Source organism: Tympanuchus pallidicinctus, unplaced genomic scaffold (assembly GCF_026119805.1).
Source record: "Tympanuchus pallidicinctus isolate F22 unplaced genomic scaffold, pur_lepc_1.0 scaffold18, whole genome shotgun sequence".
NCBI lineage: Eukaryota > Metazoa > Chordata > Aves > Galliformes > Phasianidae > Tympanuchus > Tympanuchus pallidicinctus.
In genome coordinates this window covers 14,485,754-14,512,113 of record NW_026294699.1, presented here as the reverse complement: position 1 = coordinate 14,512,113, position 26,360 = coordinate 14,485,754, and the positions used below count along the sequence as shown (strand labels likewise).

Below are 26,360 nucleotides of genomic sequence, written 5' to 3'. Positions count from 1 at the left end.
TCACTTCTATTTTTCAATTGGATCTCTGAGGCTAAGCCCTTGTCTTCCCATAAAAACCAAGATAAATACAGACAGGAAGGAGAGAAGATGCAATTAATTCATGTTGAGTGAACAGGAGGCAAACAGGAACTGCTGGAAAGAGATCACCCCCTCAAAGAAGTCATATATTATTTGATGACAATTAATTATACCTTTCAAAACATCTATGTTCCAGCACTCTGAACAGCAGACAAGAGCATTCCATTTCAAAGAAAGCAGAACATAGCAACACTCACTCTGTAAAAGAATACATGAGAGAAAGCACATCTATGAATCACAACAGAAAGCTGCCTAGCCCTGCAGCAGCTTCTTCCAGCCAACTGGATACGTACAGGATAGAGCATGAAGGATTTTTGCATTTACTCAACTAAAAAATTCATGAGCCTGCAATATTAACACGATGCCACGTAGATTCCCAGCGACAGAGCCCTAGCCCAGCCAGGGCATTCCATTTCCAGCTGACATCTCATTACAACTTAATTGTATTTACACATCATTTGAGGCACATTAGGGCTCAATAACTAAGTTGATCAAGTATTCATTGTATGGTAAAATGTATTTCAGAGCTACGTTTTGGGGAAGAAGATGGATTTTATATACCACACGGCTTCTGAACAATTCCTATTAAGCGTATGAACAGAGTAACTTCTAGAAAACCGTGCCGGGGCAGGAAGTGCAGGGGTGAAGCTGTCTGGGCCTGAACCAGCAGAACAGGAACGCTGGAGTTCTCAGGTGGCAAACACACGAGGATACTTGAGGGGGAAGATCTTAGGATGGCTTCTCATCCGTTACTCTGCAAAGTCCATTCCTTGGGGGTCAGTACAAGTGAAAAAGTAGACCTGAGCAAAACTCCTCCTGCTAAAAGAGAAGAATCCAGGGCTCCAGCATGGTACAACATTAAAACTGTGCCAATTTATTTCTTGCTCTATTCTCCCTTTTCCCTCTAATAGTTAACTATTAACCACCCAGAAATTCTTTTAACAACAAGTGATAAGAGATCAGACCTCAATACCCATTGAGCAGAATGTTGTAAATCAAGCATGCTGCTTCTCCAAATATGAGCCCACATTGAATAAAACAGCAAGATGCACATTTCACACAAAAACTTGCTACAAGTTCCGCTAGAGGTGACTTTCAAAAAAAATCACTGATCCTTTGTGTCACAGTATTTATTCTCAAGTAATGCTACTTTTGGAGTAAAAGCGTTTGAGGCATTTCTCTCTTCATTCACAGTGACCAGAGGCATCCATGGGCAGCCTGCTAGGAGCGCAGCAGGAAGTACTCAGATACCTTTTTATTTCAGGTGGAATCTGGGTGCACAGAAAAGTTGTTCCTTTCCATACTAGCCTTGTCCTAAATTGTCAGGGATTACATCTTATTTTGGCTTGCTTTTACTACAGAATAACTGCACTTCACATGATTTCATTCCTCTTGTTTTTCAGGAATAATCAAGGTATTAACATGCTGAAATAGACCAGGGGAGCTGAAATATAACCCCACACAAGCACATGCAGTCACCCTGCTGGATAGCCAATGGCAGACCAAAATTCTGCTGCTGCTGAAACGGTCTCAAGATGATTTCATTGAAAGAAAAAGAGGTTGGTGTTTTCTTGATCAAAAAGTTAATTTTCCAGACAACAAATCCCAAAAGTAAAGAAATTGTGCACCTGAGTCCCATGATATAAATGCATTTCATAATGTATTTATAGGTAAATGAGATAGCTACTTCATTCCAGTTAAATAAAGTGTTATGTTTCAACACACAGTGTTTGCCTTCTTTTAATCATACAGCCTGATAGTTGGCAAGACAGATGCAAAGCAGTAGCGTGGATATTTTTCTTAGCCCAATCACCATTTCTGACATCTCTTCTCCATGAACTTCAAGCTCAGTAGATCAAAAATTCAAACTCAGCTTCAGTTAAGCTCATGGATGCTCCCAAGTTTTTGTGCCAGGGTGCAACAAAACCTGGAGCAACTATTTTGGTGTCTGCTTACTGGATACATAATTACTAGCAATAAGCACATGCATCTTTCCCTCCTTCTCAGATAGCAACCTTTCACACTTTATTATCACTTATTAAAGTCTCCTGCTGGCTTGATTGAAGTGTGTAGGCTGCACTACACTTACCTGCAAATAAAGAAACAAATGAAGGTGCTTTAAGTTACTTCAGAAGCTCTCCCTGTTATTACATGCCTCTTTTTCATATTATGCATTCCACACTTTGCTTTTGTGTTTCAGTTACAATGTTGTTTCTTGGTGACATAAAAGTAAAGCTTGACTATTACTGCCCACCCTTTTCTTTTTGTGCTTTCCCTCACGGGATGCAATTTAACACACATTACTGATGTGAATTCTTCTCAAAATCTTAAATGTATGTCTAAGCCAAGCCGGTTCTTACACTTCCTACCAGTGGATGGAGGAGTTTTCACCCTTTCATACAATTTTGCTACAGAATATACATAATCGTATCTTTCTCTAGAGAGAACACGAAGCTAGTTCTCTATATAGCTGGAGTTCTGCACATAGCCAAAATCCTTCCTACAACTTCTTCAAAAACAAGATTGTTCTTACAAACTAGAAGCTGTTAAGCAGGGAAAACAAAACATCAAGTGGTTCGTTTCATCTCCTATCAATTAAGAATGCATGCATTTGGGATTTCAACCTTACCTAGCACCTGCAATGTTTGACTTCTTTAAAAGAAGTTTGCTTTCCCTGCCTTCAGGGATGCATAATGAAAGAAAAGACAAACCCAATGAGATACAGTAATGTCCAACTCCACAACAGGTTTCACCCACAGACTGCCAATTCAGTACCCACACCATCTCCCTACCCCACCTAACAACGTTATAAAAACATTTGCTTTCTTTAGTTATATTTTAAAGCTATGAGCTGGGTCAGTTCATTATATCAAAAAGCATATCACAGCTTCAGAAGGTGTAAAAACATCGCTGCCATCTGCTACCATCTATCTCCTTCAGCTCTCCTCTTGCCCTAAAATGTTTGCCTCAGGAAAAAAGTTTGTGGACAATCAACATTCTGCTGTTCCATTGCTGGAATTTTATTTTTTCCAAAACTGGCTGGATAAGCGGTCTGAAAGAGAGTCTGCTTTACAACCTGGTTTTTAACCTTCAGGAGGTTCTCCAGTAGTGAATGTCATCAGATATCAGATCATCCTTCTCCATGAACTCAAATGCAAGCGCATAAACCCAAAATGACGACTCTCCAGACTGACTTGCAACACAGTAAATTCTGCACATTAAGTTACTCACATGAATTTCTGAAAGCTTCAATTAAATGCAGGTTTCTGAATTCTGATTGCCTACTTGGAAAACTAGAAAACTCTTTTTTCCCATGCCAGCTACACAAGGAAACAAATCACACAGATGTACTGCCAGCCTGTCAGTTCTCATCCCCTCCTTCATAACTTTTGAATGAATTGGCTAATTTTGATCAAATTTGACAAAAGGACCTGGTCTCAAAGATACCAAGTTCCAAGTTTCCACGAGAACTGACAGATGAGTAGGAAAAAAAGACTGATGTGAGCCTTCTCAGTGAGGAAAATATTGCTGTGTAAGCTCAGCAATTATCTGTAATGCTTGACATACCAGCAAGCTGATCATTGTGCCACACAATCCACTCAGAAACAACCACAGGTCTTCTGCTTCTCACCAGCAAGAAAACAGAGGAATGGGCTGGAGGTACATTTAGGAATCAGTGCAGAAGCTGGGTTTTAGCAATGAGAAGGAAACAAAGAAAGGATCTGCAGCTCGAGTGGACAGAATCGAATTGGGAACCAGCCTTACATTTATCAGCTGTGATCAGATCATTTTTTTAGAGTTTGCAAAGTGTTTATAAACAATAAGCCACTATAATCCAAAGCATTAAAAAAAAAAAAAAAAGATCAGAGAATGTCAGATGCGGCACGATTTAATGATGTTGCAAACAAGTTGCTAGTTAATTCAAGTTCAAGGCCAGCGTTCCAATGCTCTTAAATCTCCCTGCACAACCATGTGCTTTTTAGCTGTGTCTACATCAGTTCTATCAGTAATTGTACAGTTGGCACCTGGGTTGTTAGGGACATATCCCAAATTATTAGCCCCTCAGTAACTGAACCTTTATAGAAGAGATTCTTGGCACATTCTGGAAATACTCTTGTCTTTCCAGGCCTTTGTTTGGGCAACCATCTCAGCCAAGAAAACAATTGGCTCTCAACCCTGTCACTCCAGGCACTCACTTTTAGTTATTTTTCTACTATGGATCCTTGATCTTTTTCAGATACTGCTCTCAAAGACACTGTTCCATTCTGTTGATGAATTACTACATTTACATCTGCTCAGATTAATAAACACTCCAGAACTGAAGGTCCATCTCTGCTACTGAGAATATTTTGTTTGAATTTTCATTCAGGCAATCATATCCCTCCCTCGTGCAGATGTTACAGAGCATAAAAGATAAGAAATCATTCCACAGAAATCTGCATTGCAGTCATCATCAGAGTAAATAAAGGATAACTGACAGGACACAGCACACCAGGCAAATTATTGTGCTCTTCATAGAGAAACGTAATGGATTTCTTTTTCTAAAGATAGTTTCTCTCCTAGATCCAGAGGCTTTTGTATTAAATTCAATATTTTTAGCTCCCAAAAAACCATCCTGAGTTAAATTGCAGCAGCTTATTACCATCAGAGTAAGAAAGCAATGATAGATCACTGTGATTCTTCTGTCCTTGTTACAGGAATCAAAGAATCCTTTACAAACAAACTGACTTGCCTCCAAAAGCAGAAATCACACAGCTCCATCTTGTGGAAAACAGGATTCCCTTTGTTCAAGTCCTACAGATCACTTCTGTCTTTATTATTGTTTTAGTTTTAGATATTTTTATCTACATGTTGTTTTTTTTTCCCAATGCAGATATTTTTCTTTAATGAGTAAATTATACAACTCCATCAAGAACAGGAGCAATCTGCCTAATGTCTTTGTTTATAGTCTTACATTTAATTCTATTTGCCTGTAAGATTTTCCCAAACAGGTTCATACTTTAACAGCTCATCTTCACAAAATCAGGTGCTACTTAATTTCCTGCATGTCCTCCCTGTATTCTGTCTCAATTCATGTAAATCAACACAGAACTTAAATGTCAATGCCAATAAAGTAACCCAAGTCATAACTTTTACCTTAGACAAACAAGATCAAGAAAAATGTCTTTCCAGACATGGTTAAGGATTCTGGAGACAGCTGTGCCATCAATCCTACCCCCCCGCTGTCCTCCCATTGTCCTTCTGGGAAGGGACAGTAAATCCAAAGTAACCACGCCACCATATGTGCTCCACAGATGGAATTATATTACAGACTGTGCTTAGAAACACAAAAGGTCTTCCAACTTCCTTCACCCTTCCTTGATAAGATTGGTGTTACATGGAGAGAGAGCTTTAAAGCCCTCAGAAAAGACAAGTTTATAGTTATCCTTCTTATCCAACTTCTCTGCCAGTTATTGTACTACTTACTACAGAAGGAAAATACCCAATTTAAGATAATGTAGTTAATGCAAACTAAGAGTTTTAGACTGAGAAAGAAACCCAGGAATTTCAAGATTTCTGAACAATAAGGGCTTCTCTTCACAGTGGTGATTACTTACCCTCTGTTGTCTCACTCTACTCTTTTCTCATTGAGGGAGTTTCATGGAAACTAAGAGAAAAGCAAGCATCAAACAAAAAATACTCAAATATTTACTCTGCTGCACATACTCATATCCTCCATAGACCACATTTGGAACAATTATTCAGCAGGCTTTGCTTTCCTATTTTGTTCACTGTTCCATATGCACAGCGACCTTGTCACCACTATCATATTTCTAAGGAACAGCAGAGAAACAGTTCTGACAGAACCCAAATGTTGTGAAATTTTCTACTTAATATCAACAAGTCTCAAACGTAAGTTCATAGCTTGTCTTGGTTCTTATGACTGAAAATAATTGCAACGTAAGGGTTGGTCAAGGTGGAAGTGAAAAATCATAAGGCATTTATATAGTGTTTATACACAGCGTTCTACTTCTTTTCATTTCTCCTGTGTAACATTCATAAGCAAGGTATAATAGAATAGATTTGTCAGAGGTCTACAAACTGAGATTCATCGTGAAAAAGTTCCTTGCTCTGTGGCATGTAACTCATGGTGGAGCCTTTGCAGCTTATTAGGATATACGGAAAAATGCATTGTATTTGGAGAATTCATTTTTCCTAAGTTGCAGTCTAACGCAGTATTTCTCCATCAGATTATCCCAGCCCACATTCACTGATGCTCTCTGAAAAAACAGTGAGTAATATGACTCATGGGACTAGCTGCGATGACTCTGGGAATGTATTTCCCATTAATTTACAATTGAAATGCATAAGTGGTCACAAATGACCACAAACATTCCCTCAAGTCTTATATTTTAATTACAAGGATAAATGATTGCAAGTATTTTCATCTTCCTTTAATTTATTTTAAGTTAATTTCCAGTGTGAGAGCCAGAAGTCCTAAGAGAAGAAGGAACTGTAGACGGGAGCTTTTGCTGATGATGAGAGATACCAGATCTGTAAGAAAAGTGTCCACAATCCACTTGAGAAGTTTGTAATAAGCTCCATTTGAACAGAATGGATTGTCTTTCAGTCACACTTTGTATCCCAAAACAAAGCACACATTTTGACATATGCACGGACAAAAAAACTGTTTCAAATGCAAATATGTGATAACCAAAACCGACTTGGACTGAAGTGCCATTTTGGACTAAAGAATCCTGAATCTACACAGACAGTCTGAATCTACACAGACAGGCAAAGAAATGCAGCAGTGAAGAAGTCGTCTAAAAATTACCAGAGCTCTGTATTTCTAGCAACTTGCCAAGACCTCCAGTGGAAAAAAAAAAAACCAACAGAAGGGCATCTTGATCCGTTCCCCACAAAGCCCCTACTGAGGATGGTCATCAGCACCTCACCGCGCCAAGCTCACCATCCATACGGAGTCATTTTGGCATTCCTCCAGTCTGGTAGAAGTCAAAACAGTCGCTCTCAAGGTATGACTGACAGGAAAAACACCCCATCTCTTCCACTAATATTTTCTTATTGTATGAAATTTCGCGAGTATCAACTTGACTTCTTATTCAATTTTGTAGAGGTTTTTGTTTCTCTAAGAATTATTACTCTGAAACACCAGAAACCAAAATCAGCAAAAAGAGGAACTAAAGGAAAGGATTTGCCAAGGTTCATACACCACCCCACCAGCATCTGTCACTGCTGACAGGTAAGGGCTACTTCTGAACCTAGGTGAACACATTACTTCATCCTCTTTATCCAATCAGTCTTCAAATTGCATTCCAGAATCTGCCAGCAGGGCTGCCAAATAGTGCCAATCATGGCAGGCTTTTCTGTGATCTGGACACCTTTTCAAGAGAAATCGGATGGAGTCTATCAATCTACTTTACATCTGCCCCTAAAGAACTTTTACCAGGAATAGCCAGGTTGAAATAGTAATCCATATATATGAAAAATGCATTCCCCTGCTCTAAAACAAACTGTATTGTGGAATTCACAGTTGAAAAGCCCAAGAGTACTTCAAGTAATTCCAACAAAGTGCCAAGAGAAAAGATAATTTGTTCAACAATGCTACAATTATTTCATTCCTCAAAAGTAAGTGATTAACTATTATGTTAATTTGAATAAATACTAAGAAAGTATTAAAGCAATATTACAAGGGAAATCAACAACATTACAACTAATTATTACAACTCCTACAAAAATACTTCGTAGGAAAACTCTGTGCTGCATACAGTGTTTAGAAAGCAATTATGCAGCAGTTGCTGCTATGATTCTGGCACTTTTAATCAGTTGTGACCCTATGCATGCTCATTATTTCAGTGCATGCCATTAAAATTCAAATTATTTCAAAACAGCATTAGAAATAATTCAGTATTTCCTGTTTTAGTGTGAAACAAATATATATGATTAAATGTTAATAAGGAAGGTCATTCTAGTTCAGAAAAAAAAACAACACATGACAATGTATAGTAAAAACATACCTGAATCTGCTGTCACCATTTCTCTGGTCCTTTTCCAATACACGTGTTTGGATAAGGCACTGAAACTGCCATCCTGAATTCCCTCATAACCTCACCAGGAGCTTTGGCTGCAAGAGATATCAAACATCAGACTGAAGGCTGGGAGAATTCAAAAGCCAAATGCCCAGAAGCCATGGCAGGTAACCAGTTTGAATAGAAAGGCTCTTGTTTTATTATGCACACATATTAATATGATTCTTTGGATCCTGAAGTACTTCAATCATCTTTCAAGGGTTTCAAAAACTTCATAATACATCCCTTTTATAAGATTATGAACTTTTGCAAGTGGGTTCAAGAAGTAGTGTTTCAAAGGCTAAAAGGCAGATGAAGCATATGTTCCAAATCTCTTTGAAAGTATTTTAAAATCAGAGGCTTTGCCAGCACACACCGCCACATCCAAAGCAGAGCTAAAAGGCACTGAGTGCTACTATCTTCTCTTTCTTACTCTTCTCCTCTCTCTCCCTGGCACGGCTACTGTTTTATCAAAAAACAAGTAATAAGTCCTTCAGTTAAATAAAATTAAATTTCGGCTAAAAACAAACAACCCCACACATAATAAAGACTCAGTTACTTTTACATGGTTTACTAAGCAACAATAAGACAACGATAAACACACACAGATGGCGGTTGAGCCTCCTTGGCAGTTTTGTGATGACCCATTCTGAGGTCTCATTTCCTTCATTTGAAGTGTTCTCAATTTACTGTATTTCTACCACAGAAAGCTATTCATAAGTAGTTCAGAATCTCCTTCATGTTTCCCTGCAGCAGTCTGCCTGCTGATCACAACTGCTCCTGTCACTCTCAACACATTTCTGAGTTGCCCTGTTATACTTTTGATACTGAGTTCTTAAATAAAAATAGTGAAAGCAATACACATAAATCCACTGTTCCAAACTTTGATGAACTGGTGTTTCCCTTTAAGGTATGTGATTTTCATAATGAACATCATCCCAAATATCATTGCAGAAGTACGCTGCATATCAAACACTATCCACTTTTCTTTTTTCAGTTACATCCTCTTACAGTCTCATAAAGCAGAAGTCAACAAACACCTGGATTTATTGAAGGTTTACAATAATGAGCTGCAAAGTTGTTTGTATAAATTCCTTTTTTTTTAGAGCCATAAGTAGGTGACTATCTACCACTTCTGCCCATCCATATTCGTGCAATTAGGATTTATTTTTTTTAATTGGCTACATTGTACATCCTCACTTGTTATAGACCCATAGCTCTATTTCAGACCCATGGGAGTATAAACAAATTTGCTTACCAGATATTTGATTTTAAATAAATCAGCTCATTGTAGGAGGAGCAAAATTACACCTCCAGTTAATTTGTAGCCATAGTAGGTACTTTATTTTGAAATTTTTACCTTTTCTTTATGAGAGCCTTCTAAACCACAGCAACCAAACCTCACCCCACGCACCAAGGTCAGGAAGCACCTGCTATCTGCACTGCTGGCAGTCAGAAGCCCAGCCAGGCATGAGCAAAGCACACAGTGCAAGTGTTACACTGCTGTTATCCTGATGACCGGAAGGCAAATAACAACGCTCACATAAACTCATTGCTTTTGTATTCTTTTTTTTTTTTTTTTTTTTTTTTTACTTTTAATGCACTTTTTCCCCCATGAATGTGAAGTGACAGACTGCTAACCTTGTGGATAATTGCGCCGTACGATCATAACATGTTTTAACAGCAATTGTCAGATGTTAATCTGTCACTGTTATATATTGCTACAATAAAGAAATCCCAACTTATTTCATCACTTTAACACCTATAAACTATTGAAGTGGAATATTCTACACAGTCACCACATATGCTACTTCTTTAAGATACACATGTGAAAAGTCTAACTCAAGATTGTTCAGGGCACTTATTTCAAACTATATGTATCTTTACACTTTTCAATTTAGCTTCGCAACTGTGGATATCATTAACAGCTGAAGTTCAATTCTGAGTTCACTTAAGACAAAGTGAAGAAACACAACTGCTGTTCTCATGTGGCACTCACAGCCAGGAGGGGAATCGAGGTGATGCAGTCAGTAATTCCGGGGTCTCACAGTCTGTGCAAAGCTAATCCAGGATGAGAACTGAACTTACCCTTACTAATGTTTCCTATCCATCAGCCCACAGCCAGATCAAATCTTTAATCAGAGCTCATTGTTAACTCAGTAAAATCATGTCACGATTAACTTTCAGAATAGCTTCATTGGGAAAGAATAATTCAGAAATTCAGAAATAAAGTGTTTGAGAAAACTAAAAATTAGTCCCAATATTTTTATTTACACCACTTGATCCCCATTTTAGATATTTTTATGCTTTGCCAAGTATTTGTACTGCATGTTACAAAGAAAATTATTTATAAAATAGTTTGAAATTTTCCTACATTAAAGTAAAATCACCAAGTGGCAGATTTTAAACTAACGCATAGTGGAGTGCATGGTCATTAGCAATGTTCACCCAACCCATAAGGAGCAGAGGAACATGTTAGCGGCTGGGCGCTCCGTTTTTCCTTACCCACATTAAGGAAAAAAAAAAAACCAACTACCTACATGCAGAGCACCAAAGCAAAACACGGCAAGTATTTATGGGATTGCACCAGACGGCTGACTCTAGAAACCTGATAAGGGCACTTTATCAGAAGAACCAGTAAGGCTGGAAAGGACCGCAGGGATCCCTCAGCACCTCCCGGCACGGCTCACAGCCACAGCTCGTCCTACCGCTGCTACCTGCGAGCAGAGGCCACCCGACTCAGCACAGCCTCCTTTCAGGCACTTGTAGGCAGTGAAAGTAGCCTCACCTCCTACAGATCTAACGATCCCCTCCAGAGCCTCGCCGCGTCCTCTCGGGACGCTCCAGTTCTGGACGACGCTCCGCTCGCGGCAGTGCGGGGCGCAGGGCTGAGCGCGGCGCCGAGTGCCACCACCGGGATGGCCTGGGCCTGGTTGGTCACCTGGGCACGCTGCCGGCTCACGTTCAGCAGGAAAACAACCAAGCACTGGGGAACGTAGTGGGAGTTCACAGCCCTTACACGGAACAGAGGTTCGGAGCACGTGGCGCTCGGCAGGCAGGGAGGCGGGCAGGGCCGGCCCACCATCACCCCACTGAGCCTGCAGTGCTTCCTGCCAGAGACCCAGAAAGTTCTGTGTCTTTAACGAAGGTCGGAGACAAGTTTCTCTGTCCTTCACCCACCTGAATTCTGGGGTGCTCCTGAGGAGTTCCCTTAATTTACAGCCGACCGGGAAGCGGCTCTGAAGTCCCTCAGCACTACGGAGCCCTTCCCGAGCCATGCCGAGCGGCCGGGCACGCGCTGAGGTGCGGCTCCGTGCGCGGGAACGCGGGCCGGGCTTCAGTCCGCCTTTGTTGTTTAAGGAACGTAAGTAAGTAGTAACTAAACATAAATAATTCGTATTACAAACTCGAACGACTCCCAGGTCTCACATCTGCAGTCAGTACAGCGACCTCATTGTAAGAGAAAGCAAGGGGCTCGGCTCACCTCACTGGGAGCGCCCGGGTTGGTTTGAGGACAGCTGAGTGCCCGCCCCACCTCATTTTCCACACCGGCGGCTCCTGCCTGGGCAGAGCAGGGCAGGACGCGGGGCACCGGCACCGGCATCGGCACCGGCACCGCCGCTCCGCGTGAGGGGGCCGTGCTCCAGGCGGGAGGACCGCGCGCTCCGCCCGGCAGAGGGCGCCGCCGCGCGCCGCTCGCCTTGCAGCTCCGGGCGCGGGCGCTCGGCTCGCGCGCAGGCGCTGCCGCAACGGTCGCGGGGCGGCGATGGCGGCGCTGCTGGAGCACGAGAGCCAGATCTTCCTGGACCTGTTCCATCAGGACGGGCTCGTGGTCTGCGCCCGCGGGCTCGGCATCGATCGCTTGCTGCTGCGCTTCCTCCGCCTTTACTGCGAGCCCGCCAGCCTGGTGCTGGTGCTGAACACGAGCGCCGCCGAGGAGGTAAGCGCGACTCCGTGCGTTCCGCAGGGAGCAGGGCGGGCCGGAACCGGCAGGGGCTGCGGACTTCGAGCTGAAGTTCGGCGCCGTGGCCGCCCTGCCGTAGCTGCCTTTGGCAGCGGCGCTCCCTTCCCTATTCTTACCGCCTGTAAGGCGGTATTAAAATCGCCCGTGCTCTTCAGAAGAGCTGTAAGTACCGTAATGACGCAGGGGAGAACTGGCTGCCAAAAGTTCCAGAGCGCCGACGTGCCGCGGGTCGCATTTACGGCCCGTGTGTCTGCTACTGCGAATGTGCGGGGCTGTCACCACAAGGCTGGTGCTTAACCGCTACAAGAAACGGAATCACAGCTCTCTGTGGGTAGCATCTCACGCTGCCGTGTTTTCAATTGGTTTGGGGCCGTTTTTCCAAATAAATGGAACGCGTGTAATTGAGATTCTCTTCACATCTGTAATGAAGTTCTGTGTTCTCACCGTGCCTGCTGTAGGAGTACTTCATTGACCAGCTGCGGTCGGATGGAGTTGTGCACCTTCCTCGGCGCGTCACCAACGAGATCCCCAGCAGTGCCCGCTATGAGTTCTACACGCAAGGGGGGGTTCTCTTTGCAACCAGCAGAATCCTCGTGGTCGACTTCCTTACCGACAGAATTCCTGCAAACCTCATCACTGGTGAGAGCTTACTGAAATAAATGGATGACTGTTCTGTTGAAAAATACATAAAGCTTAACTCTGTATAGAGTCCTATTAATGGTGTTCAGGTTAAAGAATTATTTCTTTGAGAAGGCTTAGGTGAAAGGCACAAATATGTAGTTCCTTCCTTTTTTCTTTTAATGGTCGTCACAGAATCACAGGGGCTGGAGGAGATTTCAAGAGATCATGGAGTCCAATCCCCTGCTAAAGCAGATCCTTGCAAGAGGTCACACTTGTTTGCTTTGTTTAATCACACAACACTCACATTCCTTTTAGATAGTGGATAATGCATCCGTATGGATTTTTATATCAGTAACCACTTGGAAAACAATCACTGGTTAAATTGCCATTGATGTAAGAAACAGAAGCATTCACACTGCCTGCATTGCTTCCCAAGTAGAAAAATTGTCTGCGCCTGGTGAAATAGCATCTAGAATACTCTCAGAACACAGCCTGTGATTGAAACTGATTGCTAGTGTGTGTGGTTGATAAGCATGCAGTTTTTTGCTTCAATGAATTCCTCATGACAACTTTTCCCATCAAGTGAAATAACAGTACCTAACTAATGTTCCTCTTGTAACACCTTACATGCTTTCTATTATTAAATAACAATGTTCTAAAGATTTTTAGAAATACCTTGAGACCTCCTGTTGTTGTATAGAACTTGTGCATGCTTGTTTTCCCATATTCTGTTCCCTTTCTTTCCCTGCTTGTCTTTATATCCTTGTGTAAGGTGGAAGCCCTCTTAAAGCCCACAGAGCTAGTAAAACAGATATTAAGAGCCAGGTATACAGGAATATTTCAGTGTTATTGAATGTTAACATTTTAATAATGGCTGAATGTGACTGAGTATTGAATGCTAATGTGTGTGCAAGTTTTTGCTTCAGAAATTCTCATTTAGTCAGTGTATGAGATGTTCTAATCTGTGAAACTTTTTAAACAGTTTTCATGCTACAGCCAGAGGACACCACGTTCTGTTCTGTTATTTCTAGGTTTAAAAAAAAAAGTAAAGTTTTGAGACACCCTACTTTGGGTTCTGTGTGGATGAAAAGAAGAAACACATTAGAGACTTAAAAAATCAAGAGCCTCCTGACCTGAAATGACCTGTGGATGCCCCGTCCCTGGAGGTGTTCAAGGCCAGGTTGGATGAGGCTCTGGGCAGCCTGGTCTAAAATTAAATGTGGAGGTTGGTGGCCCTGCATCTAGCAGGGGGGTTGGAGATTCGTGATCCTTGAGGTCCCTTCCAACCCTGGCCATTCTGTGGCCTAGAGTTGTCGCACTCCCCGTAGTGCCACCAGAGGTCAGTGTGACAGCAGCTTTAGCTGAAACGTGCTTCTGTCAGAAATAATATAATGTTATGTTATATAATTTGATATTATATAATAATATAGTGTTTATTATATTATTATGTTTATTAATGGAAGCTGTAGTCTTGGGTTGCTGTAAGTCTTGGGTTTAACAAGTCTTGGCTGAGTGAAATATAAATCCCAAAAGTGTTTGCCTGAAAGGCTTAAGGCAGTTTCACTATCATTTCATTTCTCTGTGCTAAAATGCATATGATAGTTATTTCCCAATGCTCATAGCCCTAAATAAAGTTGCTGGCATAGCCGTTGAATAGGAAATCCTTTCTGTCCACAATTGTGAATATCAATATCAGAAGGATGGGAAATAGCACAGAAAATGTTTTCAAAAGTTCTTTGAGAATAGTTCAAGTTTTTTGATAATCAAAGAAACATATTCAACAAGTCTATGATTACAGAACTTCTGTAATAAAAGAGTTCAGATATCAAATTTGCTCTGTGGTGATACTGCGTTACATCTTGCATTCAGTCTTCCTCCCTTTGAAAGTCCCAAGTCCAAGTTTTGTTTGAAGAATGAAGCACTGTGGAAGCTACTGAGTCCTGCCACTTGAGCACAGGATTTTTTTGCTAAGGATCATCATTAACCCAGCTCTGTAACTGGGAGGCTCTGTGGTACTGAAAACGAGGAGTTGCGAGGTTTCAGGAGAGGGACTGACTTTTTTATGCGGGCGAGCAGCGATAGGACAAAGGGGAACAGCTTTAAACTGAAAGAGGAGAGATTGTGGTTACATGTCAGCGGGAAGTTTTCAGTCAGAGGGTGGTGAGCTGCTGGCACAGGCTGCCCAAAGAAGCTATGGATCCCCAGCCCTGGAGGTGTTTGAGGCCAGGTGGGATGGGCCCTGGGCAGCCTGAGCTGGTGGAGGGCAGAACTGCCCATGGCCAGGGGGCTGCAGTTTGATGATCTTTGAGGTCATTTCTAACCCAGGCTATTTTATGAACTCCTGTACGTTTGTTTGACATCATTTTAGAAGACTGAAATTGTACTTTAACACAAGCAGAACAGTAAGACAAACTTGAGGAAAATATATAATTTTTTCAGTCTTTCTTTACTATTTTTTAACTTGAACACCATTTATTTTCCCAGGTGTCTTGGTATACAAAGCACATAGAATCATTGAATCTTGTCAGGAATCATTTATACTGCGACTTTATCGCCAAAAAAACAAGGAAGGCTTCATTAAAGCTTTTACAGATAATGCGGTTGCATTTAACACTGGTTTTTGCCAAGTGGAAAGAGTGATGAGAAACCTTTTTGTCAGGAAACTTTACCAAGTTTGGCCAAGGTAAGGTACCTCTTTACTACACTGAACCTAAAATTACTGTGATTGCTACCATGGACTTTTAACAGAATGAATTTTATGTAGTCACACTGCTGATCTGTATTTGTATTCACAAGCTCATTTCACTCATTTATTGGCAGAAGTTGTATTAAAGATGCTAAATTTCTCAAGGTATTTTTGAGAATAGACTCAAGTTAAATCTATAAGAAGCAGAACCTTGCAGTATAACCATCCTTCTAGCCAGTAGAAATCATAGTAGATAGTGATATTTATAATAGTTTAAGAAAAGTGTAATTTGTTGAAGGCCGTCTTGAAGCCATGAAGTAACAGGAATACTGTCTTGCAGTGCTGCCATGCACGGGAGGATTTGTTTCCAATCATGAAGAAGCTCCATGATTATCTCTGTGTTTTATTGGTTTGTGTTTGATCAGTTGTTGGTTGGTTTTTTTTGTAATCTTCCTCTATACGTATGTAATCTACGAGGAAGATTTCTAGATAACTGCTAGAAATTAAGTTGCCAAGCCTGTGGCATGCATTTCAGGAGCAGTAGCGCAGACACAGTTGGTCAGTTCAGCTGATCAGCCATCAGTGCCTTGGGCAGGGGGTGTGCATAACTGCTCCTTCTGTCCAGTATAGAATGTGTTTCACACCATCTCGTGTTCTCATGCTCTGCACTGTAAACTCAGAATTTTAAGTTTTCCTTTTAGCATTACAGAGACATAGAAATGGACATAGCCAGGGTAGGAAAGGTTGAACACAAACTCTGAATTTTCTTCCTTGGCTTCTGAGCTATGGAGAGACCTGAGGGCAGTAGTGTTCTTCTCTGTAGTTTTCTGTTAAAATCAGCTAGCACCCCCATAGCAATGGCTTCATTGTTACAACACAGCCCCTATAGCCAAGGGCCTGCTGCTTATTATTCGAAGCTAAGGATATCACAGTGTTTGCCAGCGGATCCATGTGAGTCCAAAGGGTTTATTACAGTTTATTATTTATTTATTACAGTTTGCTCTTTACGACATCTTTTGTTTTTACTTTAGGATTTGTTACCTGCAGTAATGATGTGGAATCTAGTGCAGTAATTCTCTGGGGATCAGTCACCAGTGCTGTGGGCTCATATGATGAGGATGAAAACAAGTCGTAGTTGGGGAATCGTCAGGTGGTTTATGAGACTATTCATCAAGACTGTAGTCTTTGCCTCTGTAGAGTTATGATTTGCATTTAGCTTGTTTACACTTAAGTCAGTTGTAACTTTTGTTTGTATGAACTTTTTTGAATTATGATGTCAAGCAAAATATTTATGTAAATATTAATAAGCTGTTTTCCTTGTAGATTTCATATAGCAGTGAACTCATTTTTAGAGAAGCATAAACCTGAAGTGGTGGAAATACACGTGTCAATGACCCCTAGTATGCTTGCTATCCAGACCTCAATCCTGGACATTTTGAATGCGTGTCTGAGAGAACTGAAGCGTTACAATCCAGCTCTTGAAGTAGAAGATCTATCTTTAGAAAATGCTCTTGGTAAAGCTTTTGACAAGGTAATCATTTTGATTGTTTTGCTACGTCTTGTAAAGGGATTCCTTTTAAATCCTCAAACAGTTTGGTGTGCAAACAAAAACATTGTCAAATAATGAAATTACCAGCAGTGATGTTACAGTTTGCCAGTAGGATTTTTGGTGAATCGTCCTCATTGTTCTTACTTCGTTTGGCAAGTTCCTACATCAAAAACATTCTGATTGATGCTATAATAATAGAGGTGGGCATGCCGTATTCTCACCTTCTTTCCGTGCCCAATTTTTCTCTTGAATTTCCTACCAGCATTTTCTATTTTCTTTATTAGATGAAGCATGATCTATAACAGACAACACACACATGCATGCAGCTGTTGTATTTTTAACCATCGTATATTTGAATTAACTGTGTGTGTGATGGTGTTACTGGCAGGTCTGCATACTTATGTATACTTTCTGTAGGGTAAAATCATACATTTCAACATTTGCCTATTAACTGTAATCTCATTTTGACACGAAATGTTGTGTACTTTAGAAAATCTGAAGGCATTTCTGCATTGTATTCATCTTATGTTAAAAATTAAATGACATTACAATGACTTCTACTTTACCTGAACAATCTTAAATACTACGGGCAGAGGCCAATGAAATATATATTTATGCATATGTATATAGAATATTAAATATAAATATAGAATATGTATATTACATTTTTTATATATTTGAATACATATATATTAATATTTATAGTACCAAATTTTAAATAGGGGAAAGAAGATATGTACTGAGCACATTAAATTATATATAACTGCTAATTGTTAAACAGCCTAAGTTTTTTGAATTTTTGAATTTTTTATGTTAAAAAAAATCTATATTACTGGTGTTTGGTTTTTTTTTTAAAGGCATTCCTACCTTGATTAGTATAGTAGATATTTGATGTCTTGAACTTTCCAATTTATATTTCTAGACAATTCGTCACTATTTAGATCCTCTTTGGCATCAGCTCGGAGCTAAGACAAAATCTTTGGTCCAGGATTTGAAGATTCTGCGTACTTTGCTACAGTATCTAACTCAGTATGATTGTGTCACTTTCCTTAATCTTCTGGAGTCACTGAAAGCAAGTGAAAAAGCTTTTGGTGAGAATTCAGGTAAGCACTGAATACAAGTTAATGCATGAAGTAGTGAGCTGCTGATTCTTCTAATCAACATTCCCAAACATATGAAGGTACCCAGTTAGGTTTTATATAACTGGCCATAAGGACGTAGGTTTTTATTGACGCATAATGCTTTCATCTGCCCACAGAACTGCTGTTACTTAAGTGTGAGATTTGTATTGTATTTCAGCCTTTTGTTCAGCTAGTAGTTAGTGAGCAGGTAGTGCAGGTTGTGCAGCTAATCCAGATAAGAGACGTGGGCTCTTGGAAAGGTCTGAAGCATGTACATTTCATATGTCATTTTCCTTTTGTCTTTAGGTTGGCTGTTTCTTGACTCCAGTACTTCCATGTTTGTAAATGCTCGAGCCAGAGTTTATCGCATTGCAGATGAGAAAATGAATCAGAAAGGCAAAGTCTCTGAAAACAGAGATGTAAAGAAGGAAAATGGTACTCATCATTCCAATTTTAAATTGGAGAGTGTCACATGATTTTGAACAGTCTGCATATTCTTATTTGTGCTGTGGTTATCAATACATGGGTCTTACACAGCTCTAGACTAAATCAGCGACGTAAGACATCAAGGCACAATCTTTGCTCAAGAAGTATGTAATAAAAGCCAGAAAGATTCTTCTCACCTTACTCGCCTAATCATTAGGAGAGCTTGTATGGGATTGTATTTAATTTGATCTTCTTCATTTCATTTGAAGGGATGAGAAGCTACCATTATTTTAATTTAAAATACATAGATACATATTCAAGAATTTCAGAATTGAAGGACAAGTGAACATTTCAACTTCTTGTTTCATTAAAGCATTTTTCCCTATTTTAAATGTTAATAATTTTAATGAGTATTCTTGAGCCCCACCATTATAACAAGTTGCATATGTAGGCTACTGATTATTGTGCTTGCCAACAGCTATCATGCTATGACATTGAACCATTAATTTAAAGTTATGAAGAGTATTTTGTCTTGTGAGAGCTGCTATGTTCAATTGTGTTTTGTTTCAGAACTGAAAAGGGAATTGGTTCTAGAAAGTAACCCAAAATGGGAAGCTTTGAGAGAGGTATTGAATGAGATTGAAAATGAGAATAAGAACAGTGAAGACCTCGGTGGTCCAGGTGAGAGGATATTGAATTATTTTAATAGTTTTAAATACAGTAATTTGTGAACTTAAGATGAAGTGTTTATGTAGAAGTATTTGGTTGTAAAGCTACTACAAAAACTTTACACATTAAAATGTGACTTTTCCCAGAACAGAATCAAACCAAAAACTGAAGGTGGCCACCAGTGGTTTGTGTTTGTGCTTCCATTTGATGGAACCAGATGACTTCTCTACCACTGTAACCTTGGGCTGGCACCTAATCTCCATAACAATTCCATAGTTGTCTCGCTGTTATCTCTTACCCAGTGTGTTTCTAACTCCTTTTCTGCTTTTCCTGTTACAGGATTTTTTTAATCCCCTTAATTTTCACCAAGTTTTATTTTAGGAAATTGTGAGGATAAAAAAGTGCTCTTTTCTCCCACCCACAGTGTTCTGGCTGTGGATAAGAACTGGCTCTCTCACCTAGTGCTGTAGGAGTTTATCTGAGTCAGCTAGCAGAGAATTGTTATTTAGGGCCCACAGCTGTCAGTAATACTGTGTGAAACATGTATTTTTTAGAATCCGTGACAAAGATGACAGAGGCTGAAAACTAGAGCAGTCCCAATTAAGTGGTCTTATTCTGCATCAAAAAAGAATTTGTTTATTTATTTATTCATTTTACATAAAAGTTGTCTGCTTCAGTATATAGTACCTCTGCTTTCTTTCAAATGATTAAAAGAAAATAATGATTTAGGTGGTGTGAGAATAAGGAATGCTGAACTTCCATTAACCTTCTCTGATCTAGTTTGGTACAAAATGTGGTGTAATTCAGACTTCCTCTAAGTCCACAGCAACTGTGACCACCAAGTGCAAAGGCATTTGGCAGGCATGCTTCTAGGATCATTAAAAATACTTTATTTGCTCGAGATGTCTTGTGGCTGGGTAAAAGGAATTACGGTGTATTACAACATTACAAGATTGCAAATATGATGTTGTTTCTTGACTGCAGGGCAAGTTCTTATTTGTGCCAGTGATGACCGAGCTTGTGCACAGCTCAGGGAATACATAACTGATGGGGCAGAAGCCTTTTTAATGAGACTGTATAATAAAACACTTGGAAAGGATGAGAAAGCTGGAGAAGTGTGGATTAAGGACAGAAAAGTGGTCAAGTCCAAAGGAAATGCCAGACCAGACATGGGACCTCAAGCCAAAAAAGCCAAACTCCCTACTTGTTCAAAACAAAACAAACACAAAAAGCAGCATGACCAAACTATAGTCCAAATGATGGGGAAAACTGAGGAGGAAAACAGAGAGGAGTTGGATGTGGAGGACAACAAGGAATTAAATGGAAGCCAAGAAGGCAGTGTTGAAGAGACCATTCCTGAAGATTTCCCTGTGAACTTACCCTCAGATTCTTACTATGGTATTTTCAAAAACCCACTCACAATTATTCATCCGCTGCAGGGCTGCAGTGATCCCTATGCTCTCACTCGAGTGCTGCATGAAGTAGAGCCAAGATATGTTGTACTGTATGATGCAGAACTAACTTTTGTTCGGCAGCTGGAAATCTACAAGGCAAGCAGACCCGGGAAGCCTCTGAGGCAAGTTGACTCGGTGCCAGTCAAGAACGTAGTTGGTCAAATTTTTATCTTAAAAGAAAAATAAAATCTATTGCACGCTTCTGGCAATCCACTCTGGTTGAACCCCAAAGTTTCAGTAAGAACAGATGATGTTGATAAATGAGGGAAAATGGGATATACATTTTTCAGGCAGTTACTAATCTTAAATGTCATCTTTTTTTCCCTCCAAACCTGTAGGGTTTATTTCCTCATCTATGGAAGCTCAACAGAAGAACAGCGCTATCTCACAGCCCTGAGAAAAGAGAAGGAGGCCTTTGAAAAACTAATTCGGTAACAATTAGTTTAATATCTACATTACTAACTTTTCACATCGTTTCCTTTTGTGCTTGTATTTTAAATGGTGAAGTTTTTAACCATGAGAAGACTTTAAATAAGCTACTCAACACAACTGGTATTTTTACTTAATTGTCTATGAATTTCATATTGGAAACTGTTTTTTTGTCTGCAGCTAACACTCTTGTAAGATATTTCTAAGGTTTTAATAACTTAAGTAGTATTCAGGAACAAAACAATAATTTTCTTTGACGTTGACTTCTCACCAGCTTATACTTCTGGTAATTAGTTCTTTTGTTTCATATGCTCAAAAAAGTTCTAAAAATAAAAAGACACTTGGAAGTGCTAAAAATTGAGAATAAAAGTCTAGAATCTGGATTGCAGGTTTTCAGTTAGCATTCAGCTCTACGTAATTTTGCATCTTGCTGAACAGTATTAATGTATATTAATCTATTGACATTTAACTGCAGTTTTTAGTGATTCTTGGTTTATGAATCCTTAGAGAAAGGGCCAGTATGGTTGTTCCTGAAGAAAGAGAAGGAAGAGATGAGACAAACCTAGACCTAGTAAGAGATGTTAAGCCTGCCTCTGCTTCCACTGACACACGCAAAGCAGGTGAGCAGTTCCCAAAGTTAAGCTGTGAAAAAGACCTGTAGCCTTCTGTGGTTGAACATCATCCAAACGTGTGGGTGGGTGACTGAGGAACACCGATTCTGCAGTCCTGATGGGGAACAAATAGTGTCTGCCCCAGTCCATCTCTCAGTCTTGTCTGTGAAAGAACAATGAATTACGTTTTCCTTTGAAAAGAAACTATAGCTTAATTAGTGTTTTACCATCAAGATGAGGTAACATCTGGACTATTTCTGGACAGCCTGTGGATTATGAGACCAGCATTGCCTGTAGTGAGGTGGAGAGAAATAAAAACAGTGCTTCCATTGTGGAATGCGCTTCAGAGAAGGTAGAGTTGGAGGTCATGAGTACAGGTTAACTATTTGTTTTGCTCTTCAGGTGGACAGGCACAGACATCTGCCCAACAGACTGTAATAGTGGACATGCGGGAATTTCGTAGTGAGCTTCCTTCGCTGATTCATCGTCGTGGCATTGACATTGAGCCTGTTACTTTGGAAGTTGGAGATTACATTTTAACTCCTGATATCTGTGTCGAGCGGAAAAGTATCAGCGATCTCATTGGTTCCTTAAATAATGGAAGATTGTACACGCAGTGCATTTCTATGTCACGTTACTATAAGCGGCCAATTCTTCTGATTGAATTCGATCCTAACAAACCTTTCTCCTTGATTCCACAAGGGTCCCTGCGCCAGGAGATTTCCAGTAGTGATGTTACTTCTAAACTGACCCTTCTCACACTCCATTTCCCCAAGTTACGTATCCTGTGGTGCCCCTCACCCCACGCTACTGCTGAACTGTTTGAAGAGTTAAAACAAAACCGCCCACAGCCTGACGCAGAAACTGCAATGGCGGTCACAGCAGATTCTGAAACTCTTCCTGAGTCAGACAAGTATAACCCTGGTCCTCAGGACTTCCTATTAAAAATGCCAGGTGTTAATGCAAAAAACTGCCACGCCTTAATGAACCATGTGAAAAGCATTGCTGAGCTGGTGACGCTGCCAAAGGACAAACTCTGTGAAATTTTGGGCAATGCTGCCAATGCCACACAACTCTTTGACTTTATTCACATGACCTACAAGGAGGCAATATCTAAAGAAAAAAACAAAAGATGACTAATGGGACTGACCAGCATATGTTGTAGATAAGCTTTTCTTGCAGGGTCCTGTGGCAAGGTACGTGAAATGTTTTAAGAAATGCCCTCTAAAATAAGCAGCTGTTTCCTGCTAATGCTGTTCCATCGGGTTTAATATCTGAGCTAGTTATTACTGAAGGCAGGTTTCATGAGGAAAATTTTTAATCCAGAAATGCAAATGATTGTTATTTCTATAGCACTTTAACAAATTTTATAATAACACTGAATGAACTAAATTCTTCATCAAACCCATTAAAGGTAAATGCTAAGTCTTACCTTTCAAAAGGAAACATCTCTATCAGTATGTCTTCTTAAAGCTAAAAGCTCTTTCACCTCATTTACTTGAAAGTAAAATATAGGTTTACCATTGGGACTATTCTTTTAGGACAGAGGTGTCTTCTCTCATATAATGTGATGGCTTTCTAGGTAAGGCTTTCCAAAAGTATTAATGGTTCTTCCAATATTGTTGTCTTTCCATATCCTATTGCACTTGTATCTTTATGTCTTAAGTAGATCATCTGTCAGTGAATTCAGTAAAGTTGGTGTTACCTAGAAGATATCTTAGCATTTGGTGCAGCATAAAGCAGAGAGGAAATAGGAGTATTTTGATAGTTTATGAATGCTTACGTTGTTAAAAACCACTTGGCTTTGATGTGACAGCATGCAGCAAACTGCAATTGCCAAAAAGATTGATCATTACCAATCTCTCACTACATGCTAATGTATTCACATTAGCTGTTTACAAACTATTACCTGTAAAGACTTGCATGTGTATACTTTAAAATTTTAATGACAGATTTATGTGCTCTCATAATTAAACAAGAAGTTATTAGTTTTCTGTTCGGGCTCAGTAAAGACCATATGTGCAATTTCAGATTTAATGGTTTGCTGTGCATTTGAAATATAAGTTACTAACTTGTTAATTTACAGTCTGAGCGGTGAGATTTTGAAAATGATCATTTTTTTCTGCAGATGCAAATTTCACCAATAAGAAGATCCATAACAAAATTAGAATTCATTAATTTAAAAAATAAATTATTCTAAGCCTACATACCTCTTGCTTCTGATTTCCCTGTACTGAGATCAGAACATTTTTGGTTTTAGTGTGTAGCTAAGGTTAGGATTTCTATTGCTGGACGTGCTGCTTTTTTCACTTGGTATAAAAGTCCTTCCGTGAGGCATTTGGTTGTTCAGAGCAATAAGGCCAGAAATGTTCTGCATAGAGAATGCCTGAACAGTGGTGCTAGGATACCAGAAAGCTGAACGACAAATATAATTGTCCTAGATGTGTGTCCTAAGGAACTTGGCTCAAAAAAGTGGATTTGAACATTTGGAAACACGTACTTCACTAAGATCTGAAACAAACTGGGATTTTTGCTGGTTTTGACAGTTCTGACATGCAGGATTCCACGTCAGCTTTGTCAGTATTTTTTTTCCTTAGGTTTGTGCAAGGTGAAAATAAAGGTTATGTCAAGATGTTGTAATGCCTTTGCTGCATTATATGCTAGATCAAAGTCAGTCATGCAGTGCAATCAAATAATATATGTATATATTATTTAATCAATGTTGTTTTAGCAGAATTTTTGTAACTATTTTCTAGTGTTTTCTATTCAGTGTTTTTCTTTAATATACACTGCAGTTACTGTTGTGTGGCTTTCCTTCTTCTTTCCTTCTTTTGTCTGGATATCTTTACGAGGTTTGGTTACAGTCTAGGTTATAATAATCTCTGAATTCACGTTAGTAGTTTGTCCTTCTGAAGCAATAGCAACTGTTAAGAAAGGTGGGAGATGTCTCACGTCGTGAAACCACCTGAAGTTGAAGTAACAAAGCCAAGGCGTCACACTTCACCTACGTGCAGCCAAAAAAAACATGGGAAAATGAAGAAAATCCTTTGGATGCATTCTCTGACCTTGCCGTGTTCTTTAGCTTTCTTTCACCAAAAGTAATGAATTTTCTGTATCTTGTCATTGCTTGACTCTTAATTTTGTGCTTTTTTATTTAAAAATAAAAGTCAATATGTGAAATCTTTATCTTCTATATGCTTTGTGGATGAGTATGTTACGTTACCAAAGTGCTTGTTTTTGCACTTTGTCCCAGGCTTTGCTAGTTTGGTGTTTCTTCTAGAATAACAACAAAACCACAATCTCCTTGTAACAAAGGCAGCTTCTATTGCCAAAGGTTATTTTGCATAGGCTAGGTTACATCGTAGTTCCTGTGTCTAAGTTATCTGGATACCGTTCCCACTTGTGGTGACAGTTGCAATTCTTAGCTACAAAAGCCAAGGAAGCATCTCACTTGCCCCTGTTGTCTCGGCAGTTCCCGAACCACAGCAAAAAAATCTTCAAAAACAAACATCTTCCAAAAGGCCTTTTCTGTCTTTCTAGTGCCAGCTATATTAACTGCTTTCAAATTTATCTTTGTTGTGGGGGTGTTTGTTTGCTAAAGATAAAAATTGTTAAAAGCTTTAATCCAAAACCTGCATCTTGGATTCTAACCAGACTGGGGGGAGCACTGTCAGTTAGGAAAGACAATTATCACATTTTTTCAAAGGAAATGAACAGGAACTTCTCAGCTTCCTAACTTCCCCAAACCAAGAATAGTTAAGAAGTAATATTTATTAAAAAAATTTCAACCTGGAGTACAAGTAATTTCCTACAGAAAATCAAACCTAGAAAGAAAAGCTACCTTGTGCTCTTAGAAGTCTTGCAAAAAGACATGAAAAGTCAAATCAGGTGATCAGGGTGTGAGAAGTCACAGAGGGGGAATTAAGGCAAGAGTTGGTGAGTGGTGCTCACTGAGACTGAGGTACGAGCTTCATGAACGGCCACATACAGAACCACTTGGGTTGGAAAGGACCCCAGGGATCACCGTGTTCCAATCCCCCTGCCACAGGCAGGCAGCCACCAGATCTGGCACTACACCAGGCTGCCCAGGGCCCCATCCAGCCTGGCCTTCCTCGAACACCTCCAGGGACGGAGCGCCCCCAGCCTCTCTGGGCAGCCTGTTCCAGCACCCCACCTTCTGTGTAAAGAAATTCCCCAGTATCCAATCTAAACCTTCCCTCCTTGAGCTTAAAACCATAACCCCTTGGCCTACCACTGTCTACCCATGTAAAAAGTTGCTTCCCTCTGATCATTTTCAGGACTCTCCTCTGGATTCCCTTCAACAGCTCCACACACATTTAAGCCTTGGTCCATAAGGACAAATACACATTGTGCGCAGCATTATGGGAGAGAGAGCTGAAATCTGAGCTGAAGCTTTCCAGCTGAATCACAGCTGCAGCAGCACAAATATTGCTGATGATAAAACTAGGTTGCACAACTCAACCAGCCACATAGTTCTCATCCCAAGCAGAAAAGGGACATGAAAAGGATGGTGTTTAAAAGATAGGAGGAAGAACATGAATAATTACTTTTCAGGGAGCACAAAACGATGTGACCACCTTCAGATTTCCCCCATTTGTTGCTAAGCAGCATACTTTAGTCACAAGCTCTGACTTACAAAATGAATGGCAGCCTCCCCACATTTTG

General features: G+C 40.0%; 2 protein-coding genes and 1 long non-coding RNA gene across 3 annotated transcripts in view; 2 read left to right on the top strand and 1 right to left on the bottom strand.

The window, feature by feature from the left end:
* The window catches only part of MRTFB (myocardin related transcription factor B), a 309,172-nt gene that overhangs the window by 204,977 nt on the left and 77,835 nt on the right, over window positions 1-26,360 (top strand). The gene's annotated exons all lie outside the window — the stretch shown is intronic.
* Window positions 109-11,583, bottom strand: LOC128078866 (uncharacterized). Its single transcript, XR_008205887.1, has 3 exons — window positions 11,325-11,583; window positions 8,094-8,200; window positions 109-897 (listed from the first exon to the last, which is right to left on the bottom strand). It is a non-coding gene; the product is annotated as an uncharacterized LOC128078866 (long non-coding RNA).
* ERCC4 (ERCC excision repair 4, endonuclease catalytic subunit) lies at window positions 11,875-24,867 on the top strand. The gene is made up of 11 exons (XM_052679490.1): window positions 11,875-12,084; window positions 12,567-12,747; window positions 15,214-15,412; window positions 16,739-16,946; window positions 17,887-18,067; window positions 18,392-18,520; window positions 19,082-19,192; window positions 20,165-20,756; window positions 20,973-21,065; window positions 21,571-21,683; window positions 22,077-24,867. The coding sequence occupies exons 1-11, from the start codon at window positions 11,911-11,913 to the stop codon at window positions 22,808-22,810; spliced, it is 2,715 nt and encodes a 904-aa protein (XP_052535450.1). The 5' UTR covers window positions 11,875-11,910; the 3' UTR covers window positions 22,811-24,867.

What these genes read in the sequence shown, in the direction of transcription:
- ERCC4 (XM_052679490.1), top strand. Translation starts at nt 11,911, where the DNA reads ATGGCGGCGCTGCTGGAGCACGAGAGCCAGATCTTCCTGGACCTGTTC. An exon ending in AGCTTTTGGTGAGAATTCAG is followed by an intron (nt 18,068 to 18,391) that starts GTAAGCACTGAA and finishes TTTTGTCTTTAG; the next exon opens with GTTGGCTGTTTCTTGACTCC. An exon ending in AGATGTAAAGAAGGAAAATG is followed by an intron (nt 18,521 to 19,081) that starts GTACTCATCATT and finishes GTTTTGTTTCAG; the next exon opens with AACTGAAAAGGGAATTGGTT.